This window comes from Molothrus aeneus, chromosome 3 (genome assembly GCF_037042795.1).
Source record: "Molothrus aeneus isolate 106 chromosome 3, BPBGC_Maene_1.0, whole genome shotgun sequence".
Taxonomy (NCBI): Eukaryota; Metazoa; Chordata; class Aves; order Passeriformes; family Icteridae; genus Molothrus; species Molothrus aeneus.
Genome location: NC_089648.1, coordinates 88,006,667 through 88,033,661, shown reverse-complemented (window position 1 = coordinate 88,033,661; position 26,995 = coordinate 88,006,667). Strand labels below are relative to the sequence as shown.

Below are 26,995 nucleotides of genomic sequence, written 5' to 3'. Positions count from 1 at the left end.
CCAGAAAGTATTCATTCTTCTGTGTCCCAAGTAATTACATAAGAGTTACTGAAAAGCTGGAATGGGAAATCTGGTGGATTACTAAACTGAGTATGTAAGAAAATAATTTGTTCTGTGGGTATTGAAAAACCCCAATGCATCTATGTTGCTAGGATTTATGCAAGCTTTCAATGTACGTATTTCACATGCTTTTAATAGTAGGTGGCTTAGTTTAAATTCAGTTTCATAATGTAATAACTGTTATTTTAAAATAAGTTATTTTCCTGGCACCTGTAGAACATGCTAAATCAGATTATAGTATTTTGTATAATCATAGGCTGTATGTATAAATATACAAATTAATACTTTAATGGACTCCTTCAACATCCAATACATTTTCACTGACTACATTGGAGATGAGCAACTATAAATGAAAGCAGTATTTGTCTTCATAAAATCATCACAATTTTAGTAAGATTTAAATTCTGTGTAAACTGGTGATAATTTCTTTTCAAACCACTGCAAGCATTCTTTTAAAAATGTTAAATGTTTAAAATCACTTGCAGTTTGTTGAAAAAAGCATGCTGAAGCAAAGAAAAACTTAGAACTTCCATCTAGCTAAAAGTAGGCCTTTTTGAACTCAGACCTTAAAAAATTTCAGAAAGTTCTAAGTAATGACTCAATAGACGTCTTCTATTTCAATTTCATCATCATTTTTCAACTCAGGAACTGCCATTAAACACTTTCCCTTCCACTCTTCCCTGCTCTTTGCTGTCAGACCTCTGCAGGATGCTGCTTTCAAGGTTGTGGTCAGTGATGATTCTGTCCAGATGTACAGTACCACCCAGCCCTCTCCAGCCAGATGGGCACTTACTTTCTCTCAGGCCTCCTTTGACACATGTAACCTCTACATTTCTCTTGCTAGCCAGCAAATACTTTTTTTTTTTTTTTCTGCTGACTCTCCATAAACCTTTAAGAAAAAATCACTTTTGATTAGTCTGGCCCCAAGCAGTGTACAGACTCCTCATTTGGTCCAGCATCAGCAGCTAAACTCTTACCAGTGTTGGTGAAAAGGTGAGACAGGTGGGTTTGTAAGGCTGTGGCCTTCATGCAGGGTGGCCAAAGGAGGCGGCAGCTCAGCTGTGGTACCCCACTTCAGTCAACGATGTGCAGAAGACAGAGGGATGTCCCTGGTAGGGTCACCATTGAGTAGACATGTTGCCTGCTTTCTTGAGGAGGCCATGAGAGATCAGGAGCGCTGGCTCTGGCCTTCAGTCCTCTTCTCCTGGCTACCATTCCTGGTGCTGCTCGAGCTGTGTGCCCTTGTCGTCCAAGGATTGAAATTTACTCTGCCCTTGCTTTAAAATAACCAGAACAGTTCAAGGTCTGATCTTCTTAAAGATTTAAAAATGGAACTATGTGGCCAGTTGTCTCACCTGTGACTGTATGTGATGATAGGATAAAGTGTATTCCAAGTGGTAGCTGCATTGTCTGTCATTAGCCAATGCAGCAGCATTGCCTGTCCTTCAGCAGTTGTTAGGACATACTCTTGTAATATTTTATTTCTCAGATGAACTCCTAGTTGTTTCTTCTGGGATTCTTTGGTGATTTATTAAAAAAATAGTGAAATTCCTAGGTCTTAGGTAAGAAAATGGGTGTGGAATTCTTGAAATTTCTGGGACTCATGTGAATCACAGCAAGGATGAGAGAAGCATGAAATCTCTGTCCTTAATGCCATGAAGCCATCAATAAGGAGAAAATTCCTCTTTTTGTTACCCATCTCACTGGATATAAAATCTCTCCTGTTGGTGGTTATTATTTTGAATATTTCAGGTAGTTGAATATCTCTTTCAGAGTTTGAGGAGTGGTTGCCAGTACAGCTCAAACAGCTCCAAACCTTTTGTTTGTGCTGGCAAGCCTTTATTTTTATCCTTGTTTTCTATCTTGTGCTACTTTAATTTTCACTTTCTATTTGACTTATGTTTATCTCTCTGTTATTCTGCATGTGACCTTAGGGCTGTGCAACAAAATGCTTGCTGGTTATCTGGTATGCTGTTTTAGTGCCGTGAAATGACACGTCCCATTTGTGCTAAATGCTCCATTACTTCTGCTGTGTTGTATAAACACACGAAAAAGAGGGGAAAGGGATCTTTGATCCAGATCTAAAATGCATTACTAGTAGGGTTTTGATAAAAGATACCTGGCATGGTTTGATTACCAAAGTAGAATAATTTCTCCTGTACAATAATTGCTAACTATATGAGACAAATAATAAAACATAAATTTGCAGTGTACATAGGGCTAATGGTATCATAATTTTGCAGACTTAGAAATACACAAATATTCAACAACATTGCCCTTTTAATGTGTTATGCACCTGTCCCATGTTAAGAAATTATTCCATTTCCCAGTCACAGACATGCTTGACAAATTATAGAAATCTGTGGTTAAGTGCAAACCCATACAAATCTGCATGAGCTATTTCATGTTTCAGTGTTAGTCATTTGTTTTCCATGTCTTAATCTTAACCTCTTGTTTGTGATTAAGCAGCCTGTAAGACAGGTCAAATTGCACACAAGTGTTGGTCTAATCCTTTATTCATGTTGTACTTAGGGGTTTTCATGCCAGAAAAAGTTGGTTGTTAATCTCCCCATAAAACTCTGCAGCCTCGGTGGGTATAAATTTGTATCTTTTACATGTTCTGTTTAAAAAAATACCAACAAAAAAAAAAAAAAAACAACAGAAAACCCCAGTATCAAGATAAAGAAACACAACAATCCCTGGTGGTTGCTTTAACAGCTTTGATCACCTGGATCTCTGCCTTAAACCAGTGCTGAGCTTCCATTCATGTCTAGTCAGATTAGTCAGATGTCCAAGACAAAGGCCTTGGTGTGGTCATCACTGAGTTGTGGTAGTTCTCACAGGCTTCAGTGGTAAACTATTTTAATGCTTTGGAATATCACCTATCTATGCTCTAGCTGTCAGGTTTTGGAAGAACTTTAATTTTCCCTCTTCTGAACCTCCAGTGTAATCCTGTTAACTCTGTCTCTTTCCTTGCTGAGACCAAAGTTATGACTCGATAGAATTTAGTTAGCTGAAAGTGGCATTTTTTTTTCTTTAGTTACTAGCACTCTCATTTATCGTCTTCGCTTTTTTTTTGCTTAGGGTTTTTATAAAAAAAACCACCAACAACTGATATAAATGCAATATATCAATTCTGTTGTCCTTGACCTTTTCTTTGGTTCAAGAGTGACTTAGAAAGTAAAAGTGACTATAAGTTATTATTTGGTTCTCGGAAAAAAAAAATAAAAAGAAACAGCAGAAAGAATTGGTAATAGAGAGCTGATAGCCTTCTCAGGAACAGCTGGTAAGTATTGTTAAGTCTCAGAAATACCTACATCTAGAAAGATAAAAAGGCATAAAGGTTACTAATTATCTGCAGAGGTATATTTGGAATGCATTTATTCCTAGATAATATTTAGAAATGGATAAATTATAGAGCTACCATATTCTAATATGCTGTGATGGATGGGACCCTTCAGGATCATCAAGTCCAGCTCCTAACCCTGCACAGGACACCCCAAGAATCACCATGTGCCCAAGAACATTATCCAAACACTTCTTCAACTCTGTCAGGCTGGTGCTTTGACCACTGCCCTGGGGAGCCTGTTCCAGTGCCCAACCACCCTCTGGGTAATAAACCTTATCCTAAACCTAATCCTCTCCTGACTCAGCTTCAGGCCATTCCCTCAGTTCCTGTCACTGGTCACCACAGAGCAGAGATCAGTGCCTGCTCCTCCTCCTTCCCTCACAAGGAGCTGTAACTGCAGTGAGGTCTCCCCTCAGTCTCCTCCAGGCTGAACAGAACAAGTGATCTCAGCTGCCCCTCACAAGGCTTCCCCTCCAGACCCTTCACCGTCCTTGTGGCTCTCTCCTAGGACTAGCTGCAGTTATACTGGGTGCGTTCGAGTAGATTGACCTGGAATATGCAGAAGTAGGGCAGGATTGTTGGAAACACTGATCTTGTAACCAGTCCTTTAGATCTGATTCTTATATTTCTGCTGTCTCTCTCTTTTTTTAAATTTTTTTAAATTCTACTTCAGTGGCTCCTGATTTTTGAAAACTTGAGTTACTCTTAAAAAAAATAATCAAAATTTAGAGTATGAATGAAAGAGGATATGCAAGATCAGGGACTCTGTAAATTACTGACTGCATTACAAAATGTAATTGTCAGCTGTAAAAGAACAATAATGTGTTTCTTCTGACCTATCTTGATTATATATTATTTTACATTTTTGTGACAGTGTGCCACTAAATCTACAGGAAATTAGGCATAACAGTGTACTTTAGGAACATTTTCTGTTTGAAAGGAGGTGGTGTCATGATGACTGTTAAAGAGATGTAAGCAGTTTAATGGAAATACATTCTCCACACTCCAGTTAAGCTCAGTAATACAATCTAATAGAATACTGTTTAGAAATCTTGATACTCACATGTATTAATTTAAAAATGGACATGCACTGAAAATTTAAATTTGCAGTATTTCTAGGGAAATTCTCTCCCCCTGTGAAATTTATGGAGGAAGAATAACATTAGCAGTGTACTAGTGGTAGGTTACATTAATACATTTTGAATTAGACAGCATGAAGATTTGCAGTTCTCCATTCAAATGCTGGAAACTTGTCTTTAATATTTTACATAGTTTCTGCTTTATCAAGATAATATTTTTTAATAGATATCTTAATAGAGGTCTTAATGGTCTCTTAATAGAGACCATTATACTATGATCTCTTTAACCATATATTATTACTAGGCATCTTGTTGTTAAACTAGAAACTGTATCTGTGTGAAATGAAATCAGCCTTGGCCCATTGCACTGTAAAGTCCTTAATCATCTTTTCTGATGAGAGAGAAGAAAAAGAAGTATATATTTAGGTAAAAAAGCTTCTTCTTTTTTTTTAATGTGTTTTTCTGTTAACCCATCTCAGACCCTTCCATGTGGAAGTGTTCTTTAAATCAGTAGGTCCTCTGGCCTTACCTAAGTCACTTTTCTAAAGTAATTTTTCTAAACAGACTTGGATACAACTTTTTCATTGTGAGTAAAGGGATCAAATGTCACAAGTGCACCTGTATGTTGAGCATGCTACAAATGAAGATACAAATTGAGGCTAGGAAAGAGTTTAGTCATAGAACAAATGTCTACTTTGAAAAGAAACACCTTGGCATTGTACCTGTACATAGCTGCCCGTCTGTCACAGTATTCTGTGGTGTTACAGTATAAAATTTTCTGAGCCTTACTGTCAGCTTTTACCCCAGTGCCTTGAGAGTAATCATCAGTGAACAACTATATCCTTAGAAATTCTTTAGAGGCTCATCCTAGGTCTTTGCTGTATTATTCATTCTGGATCCTGTCAGTAAAATGTGGAATACTTCAGTGGAACTGGCCTCTGGGGATAAAGTCTTTGGGTCTCATTATTGCAATTCCTTTTCAAATAAGCAAGGGAAAGTCAATGGTAACACCTGATAATGCCTGGCAAGTCATTCTGTAGTTATTTCTCAGCATGAGGAACCATACATATCTGTCCTTGGGACGTGTGCTGGTTTTAGTAGATTTCACATATACATGACAAAAACAAAGAGGAAAGCTAAAAAGATTTTTCCAAACAAGGTATCCTAGAGGTTAGACTTGCTTGCATTTTAAAAGTGTCTATTTCTACTTAGTTTTAGGTATAGTTAGATGCTTCTTGAATCACGTATTCAGAGCGACACAGAAATGCCTTACAGGAGCATGGGAGGAGGATAAAACTCAATTTTTGTAAACAGTAAACTTAAGATCTGTTTTCTAGATAGATTGGCTTTTATGATTTGTTTCACTTTTATCTGCCAGAAGGTTTAACTCTGCTGCAAAGTTTCAGCCCCAGTGCACAGTGTCACTGCCCTGAGCAAGCTGTTGTGCTTTTATGATGGCAGTGAAGCAGCAGGTTATTTATAGCTGACAAATCAGTGAAAAGTCACATTAGCTGCTCTGAAAACTCCACATACAAATAAAAACTTGACCCTCAGCAAGCTCTTAGAGCAATTTCAGATCCTTTAGTTTAATCTTCCCTTTTGTGGATCATTGGGTAGGTAATAAAAGCATATGAGTGCAATACAGATCTGCTGACTAAACCCCTGCTATTTACTTGCTGCTTACTTTTGAATTTGGAGTGTAGCTAATAGTTTCAAAGGTTGCTACATATTTTTCCACTTTATCTTGCTCAAGTTACTAAGTGAAACAGGAAGTTAAAATGCATGTGAGAAATTTCTATTGCTCATAACTGCTATGTCATCTCTGTGAAAGGCAATCAGCATTACAGCCCAACGCTGGAACAGTGATGTTTATTTAAGAGGATTGGTGGCCAGAAATAAGCCACAGTGTCTAATCAGACACAGGCCCTGCCTGGGCAGCGAGCCACAGCGTTTATTGCGTGTGCATTTCTCATAAGCAAAATGGCTACGTACCGAGGCGGGTGCAAGTGAAGTCTGGAAGAAATTACAGTGGAAACAGCAGTTCTTCACTTTCTGAGGCGGATTTAAGTTTATTTAAATATATGGGAATGAATGAAACTGTGTGGCTGTGAGTTTCAGACAGCCAAATGGGGAATGTCTGTGGATGTGTGAGGGCTGAGAAGGAAGAACAGTGTTTAGATCCTGCCAAAGCTCCCTTAAGTCCAGATAAACATTCCCCTGGAAGAAAATATTTCAGAAGAAAAAGGAGAAAGAAATCAACTGAGGTGGGATCAGATTCAGTGCACGTTAAAGAAAATGAAGAAAAAAGACAGTATGAAGTGGAGATTGCAGAAAACACCGAGATTCATCCCAAGAGTGTGGGACTGGCCGACTTCCTCCCCGGGAGAGTGACAGTGGCTGGTAATGCTCTGCCTGTGAGTACAGACCTTTCAGTTGATATTGCTAGAGCAAAAGTTTTCTTGGGCGAAGAAAAGAGTGATTCTCTTTGTGGGGAGAGCTTTCATGGTGATAATCAGGGGCTCGCCAAGTCTGATGAAACAGACACACAGTTAAAGGAACAAGACAAGAGCAATTCAGAGAAACACTGTGCATGGAAAAGGAAATGTTCACAGGATGATAACAGGAGAGAATTAGCATTCCTGAAGGAGTCCAGTGGTCTTTGTTATAGAAAAGGAACTACTTTGGTTTCTGCTCTCCACATTTTAGGCAGACAGCATGAAGAAGCTGAGTTAAACGTAACTTCTTGCAGAGTCATTGAAAATGTTCCAAAATGTGAAAAGTTGTATCATTTTCTTTCTCAAAGTATAAGTGATCCGTTACTTGAACAAAAAAAGTTTTATCCTGATGCTGTACTTTCCCATTTGCCAAAAGAAAAGGTGTTATTTATCATTGCACCAAACAGGAGCAAGGTAAATATTTTGATACAGTGCATTATTTTTGAAAGTTAGCTTAGGATAAGTATTTGAACAGTAATTTTTGTATTACAAAAATATCTTCATGACACTGTGTATGAACCTTTTACCATGCTATGATATTTGCTATGCTATGGATATGCTATGGATATTTGTAGGACAGAACATACCACTTGATCTTTTTCAAAGGTTCTGTAATAACTCTGTACTTTAGGACTATTGATATATTCTTGTCCTATTTTTCTCTCTGTAGTTTGATCTGCTTCCCAATTTAGGGAAGAGATTTTCATGTTAAAATGTTGCTAGAAGGTGGAGTGAGTGCATTTTAGAGACCTCATTCAGTACCTGTAAATTTCAAAATACCTGTAAATTTCAGAAGTATCTGTAAATCAGTAGCAGTAAATTTTCTTACCACCTCTTCATGGTCTTGTAATTCCTTTGGGTTTTGTGTCAAGGAAAGGAATATTTCTAATTCTCTTCAGTTATGACCAGTAGGAAGTGAAGAATGATAGAGCTATGTAGGCAGCTTGAAATAGAACAAGTGAACATTAATCCTGTTAATAGCACTCTACACTTCTTTTAAAGGATCTTTCCTCCCAAACTGTCTAGATGAGCTATTAATATTAGTTATTAAAATTCCATCTTCCTCTGAGGGTAGGATTATTTTGTTTTTACAATAAAAAAAAACCAAAATACAATCTTAGTTGCAGAATATCTGAAGGAAAGTAAAGTTTTGGTAACCATGCTTACCAATTCAATCCATATTTCCAGTTTTGCCCCACCCATCTTTGGGATAACTGAAGTCTGTACATGTGAGTCAAATGCTGATACCAGGATCTGGTCCAAAATGGATCCCCCATGCTCAATGGGGACATCTGAGCTTTCAGTTGAGTGAGCAGAGGGAATGGGCATATGCCAAAGACATTCTTTCCAGCAAAGAGCTAACTAAATGTCTTTTGCTTATGTAATTTTCTTTTCTAACAGGAATCAAACAATACTTTGTCTGAGCTTAGTTTTTTAAACATAGATAACACACCCAATTATGACACGCAGTTCACAATAGTACAAATAACCTCCTAATACACACAGAGATCTTTGCCCTCCTAATCTTAGCTGGAATTCAGGAACAGCTTAGGAATGTTCTTTGATTTGTATAAAACATCACTGCTGAGTAAGAGGGTATGAGGTTTGTTCAGCTAAGCATAGCTGCTTTTTCCTGAATAATGAAAGTAATGCCACTTCTAATGCTGCTGCACTAATTACTCCAACCAGGTCTATACCTCTTGTTACCACAGAGCAAGGGAGAAAAAAGAAGATTTGTGCTGAGCAACTACATCAACTGATATTGAGAAAACATTTCAGGAATATGAAACTACTGACACATCAGGCTAAATGCCTCAGTTGCTAAAATCAGTTCAGTTCTTTCTCAACCCAAGTTTCTCAGTATAAGTAATTTTAAGAACACCAAGGTTTGACCTCTAAACAAAACCAGGAAGAGCTAGATTTCAGACTTTTAATTACTGTACAAACTCATAACCAATTTCCTTCTGATTGTTTTTGAGAGCTAAAAAAGCATTTTAATGTCTTATATTTGTCTTTTTTATACTAAGCAAAGCTGGCATTTATGAGAGCTTGCAAAGGTCCTGTTGGTGGCCTGAGCTGGCACAAAAAGTTTGCAGTTAGCAATCTCAGCTTTACTATTTTCTTTACTATAATTACAGAGATCAGCAGCCTTCCCTTACCTTGTCAACCTACCTGTGCTGTAAGTACTCTCAGCTTACACAGTGCCTCAGCTGTGGCACAATTGAAGGCATGTTGACTTTTCAAACTGAGAAGCAGACACCAGAGCAAACTCATTGATACAGTTGGATAATTTGCACTGTAACAGAGATATGACATTTTACCCTCTGAAACAGTATGGCCCCCTCTACTGAAATATATCCTTTGAGTTTCTTGCTGTGGCATGGTTTCTTATGCATGTAAAAAATTATGATTTTGTGTTCAAGTATGAGCTGTTTCATTACCTCTGTTTTCCTGATTACAGAGCTCAGCTTAGAGGGATCTGCTGAAGTGTTGCTCTTGGTTACTCATTAATAACTTTGAGAGAAAAGTTTCTTACTTTCTGCTGAAGCCTAACAAGCATTTCTCAGATCACAGTGTGGCCAGGAAGAGAGATAATACACCACCAGAATCATGCAACTCTAGCTCCTTATATACTTTTGTGCAGTTTAGTGCATTATGTCAAGTTTAGTCTTGCTTCAAAACATTTAGAATTGGATGGAATTAGAGGGTAGACCTCTTACTATCTGTATGAGTCTTGCTCTTCTTCTCTTTGTGGTGTGAAAATAAACCACAGAAATCCAGTATCATTGTTGATCTCTTGGAAAAATCTTCTTCAGTCTGCTCTGCGGGCTCCAAACTGCATCACTAAAATCAGTGCAAGGAAAGAGCTTGAGGCTTTTTGGTGTTTGGATTTTGTATACTGTATGATGCAGGGGCAATTTACAGGCTGAGAAAAAGCATGTGCAGTAGCAGAAGTGAACATGTTTTCCCAGTTATAAGCAAGAGAGAGTATTTAGTGCCAGTTAAGACTTTGATCCTGAAATAGAAGGGCTGCATAGAGAATTACCTTATTGCTTTTTCTTGCATAACTTTTAATTCACAGGCTTTGAGATAATTTGGAGAACTGTATCCCTGGCAAAAAACTGCTCATGCAAATGCTGTAATTCGTTCTTTCCACGCTTAAGGAACAAATGTGCTCTATTTAAGCAGTTTATAGTGACCAAATGATAGGCTTGTGGGATACAAAAGTTTCACACAAACTTTGCTTGGAAGGACTACATTTTATGAGTAGAAGATTTGATTTCCCCTTAATTTATTTTCTGTTCTATCATTCTTAGTTTAATAGTTCTTCTGTTTTTCTCCTATGGGAAATGATGTTAGAAATATTGATGATAATGCATAGTTGGTGGATAAGTATCTCTACTGTCCTTATGGGATTATCAAAGGAAAGATGGGATCTCTCCCTTTCTCTTACACCTTATTTTGTTGTGGTGGTATTTTACTTGTTAAGAAGTTTTAACTTAATAGGGCACCTTGCAAACTAGAGCCCATATTTGTAGGTGTAATTAAATATAACCATTTGACTCACCATTTCACTTAGAGTATTTCTAATTTTAAAATACTATTTCAATGTTTATTTAAAAGTCTGAAATGTTAGCCTTGAAAGCTGAAATACTTTATTTAGAGAACAGAAGTGCTCAGGCTGTTTCAGGTGTCAGGCTGATGTTAATGTTCCTTAACCTGTAGTGAAATGGGCTACCTCTATGAGTGAAAAGCCTTTTCCTTACTCTTCAGATGGCTAACTAGCATGCTTGGAAGATTTTGGATCCCAAACCTGTTGATCTTCATGTAATAAACGGAATTAATGTTTTAGCCATCCAAAATTTCAACTGAGCTTCCCTAATAGTCATGTTCAGAGTAAAAATTCTCCTTGTGTTTCTGTCCATGACTAAAATGTTGTTTATATCTAACACCAGATACTAGTACAGTCTTCAGAAGTTACCTTGATGTTTGAAATTACTTGTTTCCAGAGGAATCTAACGTGCACTCAAACATGCTGTGTTTGCACTCTCTGCAGTCTGAAGTGCACAGATCCATCCCTGCTCAATTAACCGTGAAGGAGGCTGAGGGTTTGAACTCAGCAGTAAGGAAGGGCCATTAGCAAATTGCATTGTTAGCTTGCTCATGCTAGAATACATTAAAAAACCTGATAATTAAGGATTATAATACATAATTATTGACAGAGGACTTTCTGAAAATTACAGACAAAAAATATAGGTTTGGGTTTGTTGGGTTTTTTTTGGTTTTGCTGCTAGACATCTGGCACTTGGGGATGACATCATCTCTTTCAGAAGCTTTGTCCAGATAAGCAGTATATGGTTCACTTCATTTACATTATGATCTGGTTGTTCTGTGATGAATAGAAACTAAAGCTACTGAAAAAACATTTAGTTTGCTTTCTTGCTTTGAAATCCCAAACAATAAAGCTAACCCACAGAAAAATCTTGTATTACAGCTGAGTTCCCTAGATTTTTACAAGAAAACTTTCAGAGTGATTACAAGTTGGTCTTTTGCCACATTGTATTTTCTGTTTTCTTTACAGACACGACTCATCCCGTGTGTATTTCATTCAGAAAATAATCTTTGCAGGATTTTGATACCTAGAAAGTTACAAATGATCACAGTTCTCTAATGTGTTTTGAACAAAAAAAAAAAAAAAAGTTTTTTTTCCCCCTTCTGTTTTATCTTAAAAATGTGCTGAAGCTGGAGACAATAGGATGCAAAAAATGCTGTCAGGTTATTTAGGGGCTAGGTGAACAGTTAAAATTGTTTTGCTTTCTAGCATTGGTGTTTGTATTTTTCCCTTACGTAGATCCAGCAGAAACAATGGCCTGTGATAGGTATCTGAAGGACTGCATCCACAACTTGGGATTTTGGGGTTACTTGAATAGAAAGAAATGTTTTTTTTTTTTCTTACATTAAGTTTATCTATAATTTACTGTATGGGTGTAAATGCTCATCATTCTCTGAAAGTATGAGAGATGGTAAAGCAGAAATTGCAGTGAGCTCCATTGCCCTGACATCTCTAAGGGTCTTCCTCTAGTTCCCTGCTTCCCAGTGCTTCCCACCGCCTTGTCTTAGGCCATGACATAGCAACATTAGTAGACAAGCTATACATCATTATTTACACTGTGATTTTGTGACTCTAATGTGAGAAAACCCCATAATTTTCAGCCTAGCCGGAATTCCCCTGGTCAGAGCCCAGACAGAAGATATCTTTGTGTGCAGAGATTCTGAGGCTGGGAGAAGTTATTATGACCATCCCATCTGACCTCATGGGTGTAGCTGCCTGGTTTATGCTGGAACAGGATTGCTGGAATTGGCACAGCTCAATTTACAGCTCTTCTGCAGCAAACTCAAGTACCCAGGGCTGTTTGTGGGCCAGCCTGCCCTGAGCTGTGGCCTCAGGCTGGCTCTGGAGCCAGAGCACCCCTGTGTCTCTGCAGTGCTGGGTGTGGGAGCAGCCTCCTCCAGGGGGGCTCATTGAGGTGCCTGCTGTCTATTCACAAGCTGTGGCATTGCCTCAAGCCCTCTTGCCTCTGCCCAAGCAGCTCTGCCTGCTTTTTGTAATGGCTGAGCTACATATTCAGGTTGTTATACAGTGCCTTGTGGTACAGGGGTTCCTATGTAGTTCATAATAACACCTTATGTTGCCTCTTGTTAGGATAAGTGGTAAAAGGCAGTCACTGAGAAAAATGAAAACATGCCGTAGTACTTCTTTTGTCAAGGCACATCTTATTTTTCTTCCATTTTAGAGTTTACCTTTACATTGAGTACAATTTCTGTAATATGAGGTACAAACAACACATGTGCAAATTAGGGAAAAGTCTGCTTTATATTTATGCTGTAGTAGTTTTCCAAGGAAACTGACTGAACTTCATTAAGAGATGATCTAAGGTACCATAAAGTAGTATTTGGATGTAAAATTCCCAATACTTTCCTGCTTTCCCTGATAAGGAGTTGATAATCCTTAGATAATACAGTTGAAAACTGAACCTTCTTGATCAGACAAAATTTCTATTTATAATCCTTCAGTCTTTTAGTCCTAAAATTAAAATTCCTAAAATACTTCTCAAACAATTTTGTCTTAAAACTGTTATCAGTTTTCACTCAGAATGACTGTTTTGTCACTGAATTCCAGGACATGTACTATAAATCAATTTTTTTCAAGAGAGGAATTTCATAGCTATGAATAATATAAATATGGTTATTGTATGACTATATACATATAAAACATATTGAAATTTATATATACTTATATAGCATTTTTACATAATTGGTGTCATACATAAAAATAGATTGTATTATCAGCATAAATAAACAGTTAAGTGTTTTGCATTATGCAATAGTATTATATTGTACCCAGAAATTAAGAGACGGAGAACTGGCTGACTGAAGAAAACTGAATTTTGTATTTCACATTGAAAATACTAAGAGTGCATAAGGATAAGACATGAGAGAAATTAATACAGTACCTAAATAATAATTGTATTCATGTATGCAGACACCAGACAATAAATTCTCCAGCAATGCGGAGTGATTTTTCTGCAGTATTTTAAACATTCTTATGGATTAGATGTAACTTTAATTTTTACATTAACTGTGTTTTAGATATCTGATATCCATGTTACTGGGGAGTCAGAGGACATGTCTGCTAAAGAGAGACTGCTCCTGTGGTCGCAGCAAACAACAGAGGGTTATGCTGGAGTACGTTGTGAAAATTTCACTACCTGCTGGCGCGATGGAAGGTTATTTAATGCCATCATTCATAAATACAGGCAAGTACTCTGTTTGCTCCCTTGGAAAATGTTAATTACTGCATTTTAATATACAAAGAGAGAGGGCTCTATGGTTTATGCTGTAATAGAACTGCAGCTGTGGAGATGACACTGACTCTTCCTCGGTGATTTCCTGCTCCTTGCAGCCAAAGGATGCCTTGTTAACCTTTGCATGTCCCTCCTTCCTCAGAGAAGTATTTCCGGGAATCCTGTACATCTTTCATGGGGCATGTTCAAGCTGCTAGGAAGCATGTTTCCAGAATTCAGTCTCCTCCACAGACCTTTTTTGTCATACTGATGTTTAAGTGTAGGCAGGGCAGAGGCAGAACTGATCACCAAAGTCCAAAACTGCACTGCTGGTGAAAGACATCAACTACTGTATGACTGTATGATATGTCTGAGATCCCTGTCTTCTTCCTTGTGTGAATTTACCCTTGGATGGCCCTGGAGTGTAGAGCTTCTTCAGTGTTTATGTGTAGAGCCCAGACCTACTCTGAGATGCATTTCCTGTAAAAGGGTATTCTCATGGAAAATGTGACCAGTTGGCTTGAATGTTCTCAGTCTGAGAAGGGATTTCTGCTTTTGTGACCACACTCTTACAAAGTTAAGCAGATATTGTAGAGTCACTGGTGGCTGTGACCAGAGACTAAAGGTACAGGTTATTAACTTGAAATGCAGCTGAAAGTGTCTACTGATAGGACAGGATTTCTGATTCTGGATTCTAAGTGAGAATGTGTCTCTTTTGACAAAGCTGACTTTGGCATCAAGCTTGTCAGAGATTTAATCATTGATCTCCTCACTGTTCTCTCTTCGTTGGTGATGTGAATTTATTGTGTATTTTTTTGGTTCCTGAAGTGACTAAGAAGGTTTGTGTCTTAGAGGACCACGTGGGAGAGTATTCTGCCGGCTGGGTTAATCAGTGTGTACTAACTTGTCCTTCACTGCACGAGGCTTTCTGGGTTTATCATAGCATGTGTAGGTTGTACTCTATGCCCTGGAGCATATAATAAGGAAGTTTAAGGGTACATGATTTCATTGGTATAATTTGAAGGAGTGCCCCCAGTAAAGGCAAATTTGTTTTCTTTTCCTTGCACATCCAGTGAACAGAGCCTGGAGTAGATTATTTTGTTTTTGGATTTCCTCTTGTGGGATCACTTGGCCCACCACAGAAGGAGGTCTAGGTAGACACAACATACATGTGATCCTTATGGGGATTAGGACACTAAAGTAAAATGGGAGACAGGTGCAGCCTTTTCCTCACAGGCTGTGTATAAAGGCTGCAAGTATCATGCACAGTGCTCCAAGTCCCTGAGAAGCTGGCTGTGGCAGTGCATAATTTCATGGTAAAACAAAGCTGCATCTCAGTCAATGAGTTGTTTTCTGACATGCTTCTGTTCTGGGTAGCTGGTCAGGGAGGAGGTGCATGCCAGCAAGAAAGTCTCTTTTAGTAACATTGGCAAGACAAAAGGAAATAGCTGGCTGAAGACAAGGCTGTTTTACTTGGGACAGAACAACCAAAGAAATGAACATAGCACAGGCAAGTATTTGAAAAAATAAACAATATGAAAGATACAGAGGGATTGGACAGAGAAAAAAAAGGAAGAAACTTAATGAGATGAGTAATGGAAAATATTTCCCAGAGCTTCTTCAGAACCTTGTATCTCTTGCATAGAGCAGTGTAGCCTTAACTGCTCAAGCAACTGGTAATTATGGTACAGACCAGTTAATAAATAATGAAAAACTTGAATTCTGTCCTCCAGCTGTGCAAATGTTAATACCTTGGGATATGACTGAATTGCTTTGTTGGATCAGTGTTTCTGGCATTACCCTGTGAGTTTCATTCATAGTGTTTCAGCAGGGAAGAACAGGCACCTTTGACTCCAGTCTGTTGCACAAAGCAATTGATTCAGTGACTGGGGAGCAGAGTCCCCATTTTGTGTGCTTCTGTGCCAGTTTCCTTTGAGCTTAACTTCTGTCTGTAAACATAACTTCACTTAAGGATTTTGTCCTTTCCAGGAATGTTTACCAACCTTATGTATTTTGCTGTGCGAAGTTACAGGTTGTTGGATTCCATTTCAAATGGAATGAGAATGAGATTCTTCTGCTGATTTCAATGAGTTTCTATTTTTCTTTCCTTTTTTGTTTTGTACCGTTAAAACAGAGAGAATAATTTCCAGCTATTGCTCACAAGAGAGGAATGACCTTCCCAAACAGTCATCTGTTATTTTTAACTATATTGTTTTACTCCAGAGATGTCTTTTAATGCTTCATTTGTCTTCTGAGCAATAAGTAGGTTAAACACTAAAAGATCTGCACAGTTCTGGCAGTGATTCTCCATTTGCTCTGTTTTAGTGGCTCCCAGTTTGTGGATCACAGGTGGTGTCAGGAGCTGGTCTGAGCATCCTGTGGGTGCTGCCAGCTGGTGTGCTCCACCAGGGTGGATGACCAGATGTGCCTGCTCAGGCTGTGGGGTGGGACCCTGGTGCTGCCACTGTGGAGCACCCCCATGGGGACACAGCTGTCAGTTGTGTTGCAGTGTGGCAGCCCCCTGCACCAGGTGTGCTGTGCCCACTGGAGATACTTCTCTGTGCAGAGGCACCTGGGCTGGGAGGAGAATCAACTCTGCAAATGGGGGACAGGGCTCTTCAGGTGGGACATGACTTCCAGTCCTGGGAGGGCTTTAATTGGGCTCAGACCTTATTTTAAGGGCCTGACATTTAGTGCTGTGACAGTAAAACCCAGAAGGCTCAAATACCCAGGTTTGTATCTAGAACTGCAGTTGTGCTGAGCCACAGTAAGCTGGGTGTTGGCTGGAGGGCATGTGCTTACCCATGCCAGGGCACAGCAGCAGGAGCTCCCTCAAGAGGTCCCTCGGGACAGGACCTGGCAGGTTGGCCATTCCTCTGCCCCAGTCAGGAGCAGGGCAGCTGGGGAGTCCCAGGGCAGTCCCAGCCTTTGCACTGGGACCTCCCTGGGGCTGTGCTGGGGCTGGAAGTGCTGTGTGTGCTGCCTGCAGGGTGGCTGCACCACTGCAGGGCCATAACTCAGCTGTGGGCCAGAGGCCAGAGCACCAGCAGCTCCCAGAGGACAGCCCTGGCCCATAGCCCTGGCACCAAGGCTGAGAGACCTTCTCTGGGTGCACCATTGAGAGCACAAGCCATATGAGTCCAACACAATCCCTACAGTCAGTGGTCCATGAGACAGGGAGATGTCACTGTCCAGTTCCAGGTGACAAGATAGGAGTGGCAGGTCATAATTAATTTCTCTCCAGTCATACATGATTTTTTAAATTGCAAGTACATACCAGCTTCTAGACTTCAGGGGATTGCTGAAGCTGTAAAGGGCTGGGTGAGGAGCTGGGCTGTGACTCAGCTCCAGCAGGCAGGGAGCCTCTCCCTTCAGCAGAACTGGCAGCCTGCCCTCTATTAATGGCAGGTTAGAATTGTTTCTTTTGTTTTTCTCTCTTGACAGAGGATCTTAGCACCTTTTTGTGCAAGCAAGCTGAGATTCGTGGTGCAGAACTGCAGGAATAGTGCATGGATATGCCATGTCTCCCTGCTCCTCCAGGAAGCATGGGAGATACTCCATAAGGCTGGGATTTCCCTGTCATCACTGTCATACCCACTGCAGCATCTTGATGCACACTGGTGGCCCAGTGGGTGACCCAGGTTCCTCCCTGTCCCCCTGTCCTCCCTGCACCCACAGCTGTGCTGGCAGTGCTCCACTTGCAGTGTCAAGAGGGATGTGAGCAGTGTAAGGTGCTGGAGCTCATACACTAGAGTCATCACCCTCTCTCCTGAGCAAATGCAGGATATTTGTTTTCTGTCCCCTTCAGCAATGAGGGTTAGGTTGTCAGAGCTTCTCATAAAGGCCTTCAGTTACTTACTCTGTCACTTCTATTAGGAGTATGAATGACTTGCCAGTAATTTTGTAGTGCTCTTTAAATCAAGGAAAGTAATTTTATGAATAATGGAAATGAGAGGGGAAAATTTCTTTATTTGAGGTACTTGGATCCATATACCATTTGAATTTTCCCAACACCAAATTTAGAAAAAAGTAATTTTTTTTCTATGTGAGTAGATTCCTTATATTTTCAGCTGTTTGCAGTGGTCCATGTTTACAGGAAAAGATTGAAGATTATTTGGCTGAAATTTTGTAGAGTATAGAAAGTTTCCATTTCCATCCTGAACATGGTTAAATCCCTGGGAAAAGGGCTTCACACTGACCTCAAGGACTGCCTTGGAGGGGCTCCATTGCAGGCCCTGGAGTTTGATTTAATCATAGAATCACAGAATAGTTTGGGTTGGAAGGGACCTTAAAGATCATCTAGTTCCAATCTCCCTGCCATGGATGGGGACACCTCCCATTAGACCAGGTTGCTCCAAGTCCCATCCAGCCTGGCCTTGAACACTGCCAGGGATAGAGCATCCACAGCTCTGGGCCATATGTTCCAGTGCCTCATCACCCTCACAGAAAGGAATGTCTTCCTAATATCAAATCTAAACTTACTCTGTTCTGTGGGAATATTTGTCCTTACACAGAAAGACCAATCAAAAATAATCAAATTATTTGATCAAAATCAAATTATAACATTAAAAAGTGTGTTTTAATACTGGATGTTACCAGATTTGTATATGTATTTAAACATATAAGCTATCACACTGTTTTTTAACCTCCACATTTTTCTTCAGATATGTGGTCAGGCCTTTAGAGAAAGCTACAGATACACCCAGGAGATTTAAGAATATGCTGTATGTCTCATCTGTTATATCATTTGCCTTTTATAGCTTGATTTTTTATTGAAGATGTATGTTATTTTATTCAATATGTTCTGTTGGAAGAAATCTGACTTCAGGCAGTTTCAAAATTACATGTTGTTTCTTCTGTGCCATCATATAGTATGTAGCAAAAACCTGGAAGCCAGACTTTGAAGTTGGAGGCAGACTTTAATCAGGGTGTAATGCCCAGATTTTTCTGGAGATGCTACCACCTACACCCTGGAATCTTCATTCTGCAGCATTATCACCTTATGTATTTCTAGTCAATAGGCTAGGTTTTGGGTAAATTCTCAATTTCTCAAATTTTTTTTTTTGGTTTGTTGCTGGGTTGGTTTTTTTTTTTTTTCTTTGTTTTTCTTTTTTTTTTTCTGTACATGCCTTTTGACCAGAAATAAGGAACACTAATTTTTTAGAAGTGTATCCCAGCTATCTCCCCTATATATAGAAACAGTTTTTTTCCTATAGAGAGTGAAAGCTGCTCTTATTTCAGTAGGAGTCATATGCCAGATGGGGAGCTAGTAATCTATATTGTAGATCTACATTGCACTTGGCACATACATTTCTTTTACAGCAAATTCAGATAAAAGGTTATACCAAAGTAGCCAACCTTTTGTTTTGATCTCAGACTGTCCTGAACATTTGGTACATAAGGACTACGGGAAATTTCAGTGAAAATGCGTCTGAAATGGAATTTAAGAAATAGTAAAAATAATAGCTGCAACATTTACAGATAGCTGGTGCCTGCAGGTGCTCCATTAAGGACAATGGCTGTTGATATTCAGAAAACAGACTAATTGTCACAGACTAATGAATCTTATTTTCTAGAGAAAAAAGATGAAGTGTAGAGGACAGGATCAGATTAATATCACACATGAATGTTTTTTTGTAAAAATGTGTGCCCTCCTTTATAATTTTATTTTTGTATTCTCAGAGCTTTTACAGTAGAGAGTTAATTTTGATTTTAGCATTTACAAAAGGAATTTCAGCAAAAGCATTATGTTCTCCTGTAACCAGATAGTAGCATTTAATGAGTAGCTTCAGTGGTGCCTGGATGGTGAAAAATAGCATCTGTTCAGGAAGCCCTGCAAGCTCAGTTCCCAGAGAAAGACACATTTTTTAAGTTCTAGTCTCAGGTGTTAGGTCTGTTCTAGTAAATGAAGTGGGTCCAGCCCTGGGGGTAAGTGGTACAGCAGGTCTGCTTGGCTGAGCTCTCCCTCTGCCCCCAGACAGGGTGCAGCTCCTTTGGAGCTCTCCTGGGTCAGTGCTGCCCTGGAACTGGGCTCATGTGTTGCCTGGCAGAGTGTGCCAGCACTCACAATGGGCCACAGCCACGCTATGGGAAGGACTAGGAACTAATGCCATGGGCCCTTGGTCTGCCTTTGTACTCTCAGACAGGTCCAGCTGTGTCCTGGCCTCCAGGTGAATGTCAGCAACTATAGGAGAGAAAAGGGATAAAATGTGTTCAGGTCAGGCAGCAGTGTGACAAGCAAGCAGGACTGTAGTGTACACGTGAAAGATTTAAGACAAGAAAACAAGTGAGGTTATTTCATGTAATGCTGTTCCAACCCTTGCCAAGGCCACATGCAGACAGTTTCTATAAACTTTGGCACCACCTAGCAAGGATTAGAAATGCTACAAACAGGGAAGGTGGTGATAGAGTTAAAAGGGGTACATTTTGTGCACAATAAAAATGTTTTTACTGTATTAAAGAATTTCTGTTAAAGAAATGCAGGAATCTGATACAGAGGAGCCTTTGTTACTGTTAAACTTTGTGCAAGACCTTAATGAGACCTTAAAAATACAAAGCCTGTGGTTTTGAGCTGCATTCAGTGTAGAGAGTGAGTGAGGAGATGGCTACTGTTCCCAGGCAAAAGAGGGACAGAGGCTAACAGTGAACGCAGCATGGAAGAAGTGTAGGTACATGGGGTGCTTCATGTGGGAGGAAGAGGAATAGAAGCTGCAGTGTGTTCCCAGAGGAAGCAGCAATGTAACAGGTCCATAAATGCTAGATAAAGTGAGACAAATTTTCCAGGGTCAAAGTGCTTTGCTTTTGAAATGTTGGTATCATTACTCAGTATGCTTTCAGAATTATGCAGTGGATGTTTTTCTGAGTGTGGTATAGAATGAAGCAAGCTAGATTGAATCCTGCTAAATGACTGCTCTGGTTTGGAACAAGCTGTTTCAACCTTACCCAGGATGATTTGCTGTGTATATGTAGTTGGTTGAACACTAAGCTCCTGGCCAGCAGTGCATGTGGCATCCCTCTGATGTTAAAACATGTTGCAACTGCTCAGGTACTGACTTGAATACATTCCTTAAGGGGAGGGATAATGATGCCTCAATTTGCAGAAACATGTTGAGCACCCTTGGGGAATGAATGAGAAAGAAACTAAATATTACACAGTGTCAAGCCTTAAAATGCTAAGGGATAAGTTTTAAATAAAGAGATTAGTTGGGTCTGCTGGTTTTGGCTTGCTGTTTTGTGACTTGTACTTTTTTGTAACCCAGCTTTAACAGAAAGAAAATGTGACTTTGGTTGTGTTGCACCCCTCTTTCCATGCACCTCATGGTGTGGTTCCTACTATTTTCAACAGAATTTGTTGTGTAGAATAAATGAACTTGGTGTTGAGAATTGGCAATTTGGGAAAACATAAACTGCATTTAGGGTGCTTAAAAATATTGACATGTTTTTAATATTACTTGCCTGAGTATATTTCTAATGGATTTACAAATAGCAAGTTACCTAACCTGGAGCTTAATTGGATGTACTCAAAAGAATTCTGTGATGGCTCTTGGTAAAGGCTGTATTAAAATAGCACCAGAAGCATGCCTGCAATTTCAGCATCTTGTGTTGTGGTGGTGGTTAGCCTTAGTGGGTATTAGATGGATGACTTCCAGTCATTTGGGTTGATTAATTTCAGACCTGGGTTTGAAATGATCTCTGTGTATATTGTGCTGAATCCTACTGCAATGTGGCAACTGAATAACAGTTTTGTTTTTGCTGTAACTCAGAAAAAAACCCCAATCTGGGATGAAATCAAAGCTTTTTTTCTTGTCATTTTAATGGGAATAAAACATAAAGTAACACTTTGCATTGAAAGGCCAGGTTTTTTTAATTGGGGGTTCACATGTTTTGTACTCTTGCATCAGCAAAGACCAGGACACCTAAGGGTGTCAGAAGTCTTAATCCAAAAGGATGTGGTATCTGAGCATATGTGCCAGTGATAAATCACATAGGGAAATGTCTTGGTCTTCTGGGAATGCCTTTGGCAAATTTGTGGCACTTGGAGAAATGGTTGCCTCCAAGACAGGACAAGGAGCCTTTGGGAAATTATTTGAACTCTTTACAGTACCTCACCATTCTTCCTCATTGGTAACTGTACTAATCCCACTGGGAAGCCATTCTGTCAAGCAGCCACTGCTGTGGTCTGGAGGGCATATTCTCAGGATGCAGAACAGAAAAACATTTTAGTTGGGTTTCTTCATTGTCTTTTTGGTATTCACAGTTAAAGGAAAAGTACATTATTATGATTATTTTTGTGGATTGCGTGGTGTGGGTTGAGGTTATGAGTTACGAGCCTTATTCCCATTTAAATTTTATCATAGCCAAAAATTGCTGAAGTTGCTGTACCATTACTGGTTTTGTAATGATTGGAACAGCTCTTAGTACTAAGAGAGTGTAAAAACTGATTTTAAAGCTAGTGAAAGGACTAACAGATCCCTTCTAGTTTCATTCACGTTTGTACTGAGTTTGAAACCTGCATTGCAAACTTACTGCCAAGTTGTGATTAGGGTTTGTTTTGCATGGCTAAAGATGAACTCCACATTTAACTAAAAGATCTTTGATATTGCAATGCCACAATTGTGTATTTACCTAAATTAATTGGTATGGCAAGTTTCAGGTAAAGTTTTGCCATGCTAAGAAAGGTAGGACAGGCAGCTTCATTAGGTTTGTTAAATTCAGTGCTTGTCAAGTCAAGGGCACACACACTAGAAGGAATTACCTGAGTTAGCTCTGTATATTATTAGGGGATTAATTAATGTTAGGGCACCTGACAGCTTTTGCTTTCCTTATTTTAAGTGCAGTTAAAATATTAATTCTTTTTCTGTGGGAAGTTTTGATATAATATGTTGGGATGTCTGAAGAACAGACATGCATCTGTACATAGTGTGCCCTTGTTATACTGTCCATTGCAATTGTTTTTTTCAGTTTTATTCATCATATCTGAAAATTTAGATGAAAAACTGTGAAGAAATAAGCAAAGGAGAGCTGAAGGGTTCAGATCACATGAGAATTTTTCAGCTCTCAAGGAAATAAAAAGGCATTTTTTTTCATCTTTATAAAGGGGCATTGAGTGAAATCTATAGAGATACATAAAATCATGTAGTGCAGGCATTCCTGTCATATCAATGGAAGAGGACAAACCAAAAAGGATAAAAGGCACAATGATCAAATTAACAGAGTATGTAATTGAGGCTGGGGACCTGTGGAGATTTAGAAAAGATTTTGCCACATACCTGAACAAACAATAGGCAGAGCTGAATGCAGCAGCATGCTTTTTTGTTTATCACAGTTGTAAGGATAAAGCTTTCCTATAGTGACAGTTTTATAATTGAAATCTTTGATTTTCTCTGAATTCTGGACTGTTGCCTAACTTCAGTGACATCACAGCTCAGCTTCACCCAGTGGTTTGATGCCTTGGGGTAACTTTTTTTATCACCATATCATGTGTGAATTTGAGCTTCTGAATGAGGGGGAAGCCTGGGGTGTAATGGAAGATAGTGTTCACTCAGAGTTGACATTTTATGTCCTGTCCTTGGCATGGGGTTTTTGACACTAAGGAACCTGCTACAGGACCTTGTGCTGTACGTCCACGTGGTGGTCCTTGATTGTGATGATGGAAGAGACCTGTACCTCCCTAATGCCACAAAGTCAAACCTCCCTGACATTCTTGAGCAGAAACTCTCCTCTTCCTCTTCTCTAAGTAATCAGACTACCCCTGAAAAAAACCCCCAGGAAAATGTGGTAGGCATATGTACTAGCAAAGGGTACCTCTGACACTGGGATTTGGTCCCTGGTCATGACTGTGTGTGAGCACTGCAAACGTGGGGGATCAAGAAAAGTGTGCGGGGCACAAAGAATGGTATGGGGTGGCTGAAGTCCAGCCATCATTCCAACTGTGTTATTGCCTCTGTCTTTCTGAAGCAGGTTCTTTGACAAGCTGTTTAGAACAGGGCTTAGATTTCTACCTGATGTGGGGACAAATTGCTTAGTAAGTTCTAAAACAGTGACTCTACATGTAAATCGCTGTAAACACGTTGGTATTTTTATAACTTTCTTAAGAGATAGGCAAATGGTAGGCCTAATTCTATAGGTTAAATAATATATTTTGCTTCATCATCTCATTTATAGAGTTCTTGGGAAAGTAATAGGAGATACATATTTTAAAAGATAGAGCTAAAATTTCAGTTTTGCATGAATTTTTTTTTTTTTTTTTGCTTTTCAATGTTTCTGTTATTAATCAAAATCTCTAGAATTGATGATTTTTTTGTTTGTTTTTAATATTTTGTCTATGACTGTGTATTCTGGTGTGGTCTTTCATTTGTTCTAGTAATCCTTCCATTCCAATAAAGGCATGAGTCTTTCTGGCACCCGTCCTTTTCATTTTTCTGTGAACAATGGAAAAAATAAGTTTAACTTCTATAAGCATTTTCCAATTAGAGCAGTGGAAAAGCTAATTGGACTGTAGTGACGTGGTACACTTCACTCTGCATCTTCAGTCATGTTTTTTTGAGAGTACTGCTTGAAAGTCTCTCTGTTAGTGTTTTAACTAAATATAAGCCAAGAATGAAATATCCTTTAATATCAGGTTATTACTCAGGCAGCATGCAGAGTTTTGACTGAGAAAGAATTGTGGAAATTAAACAGTTTAGATGGTTCATGTAAATAATTTCAGGCTTCTCAGCCTTCTGAATGCATTAACAGAATTTTCATGTTGAATATTACTCTGATATACATGTTTTAGTAAAGCTTAACATTGTTGTAACTTGAGCAAGTGTTATCCCAGAAGAGTGAGGAGAAGGATGTGATTTCTTCGTCATTGACTGGAAAATAAAGTTTAATTAAACATCTTTTTCTGGTTTGAGGTATAAAATCCCCTTCAAATATAATATTTTATTTTAATGGGCAAGTATTATAGCTGCTAATTTGGATCTTAAACTATTTTGCTAGGTATTAAGTTCTGGCAATGAGAAAATCTATATGTACCTAATGTGATTTATAATGTACAACTCCGATTTCAAGGAGTCTTTGCAGACCAGAAGTATCTGCTGTTATTCAGATATTGCTCTCTTCCCTCTCTTTGTGGTACTAGGTGTTGTTTTCTTGAATTTATAATTTTGTTAGCTTCCTAATTCACGTTGTATTATTTACGTTTTTTTCCCCATAATTTCTGATACAAATTGTATCTAATTTCTAACACCTACACTAAGATCTCAAATGGCAGCAGCAGATTTTTAATAAATTAAATGATTAATGGCTCTTAATGTGGAAGCCAAACCCTTGACTTAGGTGTGGCTGCAGCAGAAGCATCTTCTTTGCATGGAATGTTCCAACTTGACTGGTGTTTGGGATGTTTATGTGTGTTTTCATGGCAAGGCCCCAGCCCACTGAAAAATCTGCCATAAGATGACTCACAATATTATGACAGAAGGTAGAGTCATTGTATGTTACTTAAGGAGCATTTAGTTTAATTTGGTCTTGATTATGTATAAATCTACTTAATAATGCTATGCAAATTGATACAAAATATATTTATAATACATTACAAATAACTTCTACAAAACTCATATATTTGCTCTATAACCTTAAAAAATGTTTGCCATGATGGACAATGCTTTTAAATTAAAGTGTTTGCTTCAGCTATGACAATTAATGTATTAGAGGATACTCAACGCAATTGCAATTTCAACAGTTATTTTGAGTTAGTGGACAGGTATGTCTGCAAGCTTACAGCAAGTAAAAATGGCATTTATTTATATTTAAAATTGCAAAAATCCCCACTATTAAACAAAAGGAACAATATGGCAATCAGTGATTTTTGGATGATGAGCCGTGTTTTTTGGATGCACTTTTTCAGGCTAAAAAAGTCCTTTACTGAGCTCTGGGAGGTAAACTTGTTTCCCTGTAGATTTGCAATACATCCCTCTACTACTTGTGAAGAGGAAAGGGTGATCTGCAGAGGGGGAGGCCCCAAGCCCTAGGCAGCATGATCTGGCTGTGCCTCGTGCCAGGTGCTTTTGCATTCAGGTGATAATGCTTGTCTTTTCCCTTTTCATAAGCCATCAGTGGACTTGTTCTCAGTCAGCTGTGGAGCCTTCTGACTGCTTTAAAGAACCAAAGACATGCACTACCAAGACAGGCATGAATGCCATCTTCTGTAGTATTTTCTCATAGACCAAGACTTTAGATAAATATAGACCAGTTAATCTAGTTCAGTATACTGTGTGCTAAGTGTATAATTAACTGGAAATGGCAGTATTAGTGTTCATTGCAATTTTCCCTTGTTCTTAAAGGGAGCTGTAATATAATCCAATGCTGGTAGGCATTTCAGGGATGGGAAATTATGTTTAAAAGATGGGGAGGCATCTCACAGAGTTGGCTCTTCTTCAGCTGGGTGGTGAAGCTGCAGCACTGATGTAAAATGATCTATTATGGAAGAACAGTTGTTTTTATTGATTTCATTACCTGTGTCTCGGTGAGAACTATGTTACCTCTTCAACTGAATGAAAGCTTTAGTCTAAGGAGATTGTGTTAGTGTCTCTGCAGCTTGCAGCTTGTTTTCTGGGAACACTCAAGGCTTTTACAACGTGCCCTTTCATGTTCTGAGAGTTGGCAATCAGGCAGTGCAAGTGATTTTTCTTGGGACATTTTTATCAAATGTGAAACAAATGTAAAGAAGGCAGGAGGAAAAAATAACCTAAGCAACAGTGTTACACTTACAAAAACCTGATTCTCTTGTCAGAACTGCTGTTAAAGCAATCCTTATTACTCATACCATCTCTATTATTGTGGCTGACACAGGAGATGGGGGTGCTCAGTTTTCTGTTCTAGTATTGTCTTTTATTTTTCATGTATTTTCTGTGCTGCTGAGAGCAACAGCTGATATTGGTTTCACTGCATTGTTTTCATTGCACTGAAATTCAAAGAGCAGCGTGAGCTTGATCATGCTCCCACTGAGCATATTGGAAGTGGAAAGCCCCACTGCCTCAGGAGGATTATATTGCACTGCTTACATTTTGTTATTATTAAATGTTCTTTCAAGGCATAATGGGTGCAGTGTTATTATCTGTCTTGTAGACTTGTCTTCAAAAGAGCACAAGGAACACAGTGATTCTAAATGGCTGAAAAGAAATA

General features: G+C 38.9%; 1 protein-coding gene across 2 annotated transcripts in view; it reads left to right on the top strand.

Annotated features, from left to right (window-relative positions):
- The window catches only part of DST (dystonin), a 291,949-nt gene that overhangs the window by 117,755 nt on the left and 147,199 nt on the right, over nucleotides 1–26,995 (top strand). For both annotated transcript variants that reach the window (XM_066547320.1, XM_066547319.1), the window contains exon 9: nucleotides 13,635–13,801. In XM_066547320.1, coding sequence (XP_066403417.1) covers nucleotides 13,635–13,801 — 167 coding nt within the window. The remainder of the gene's footprint in view (nucleotides 1–13,634; nucleotides 13,802–26,995) is intronic.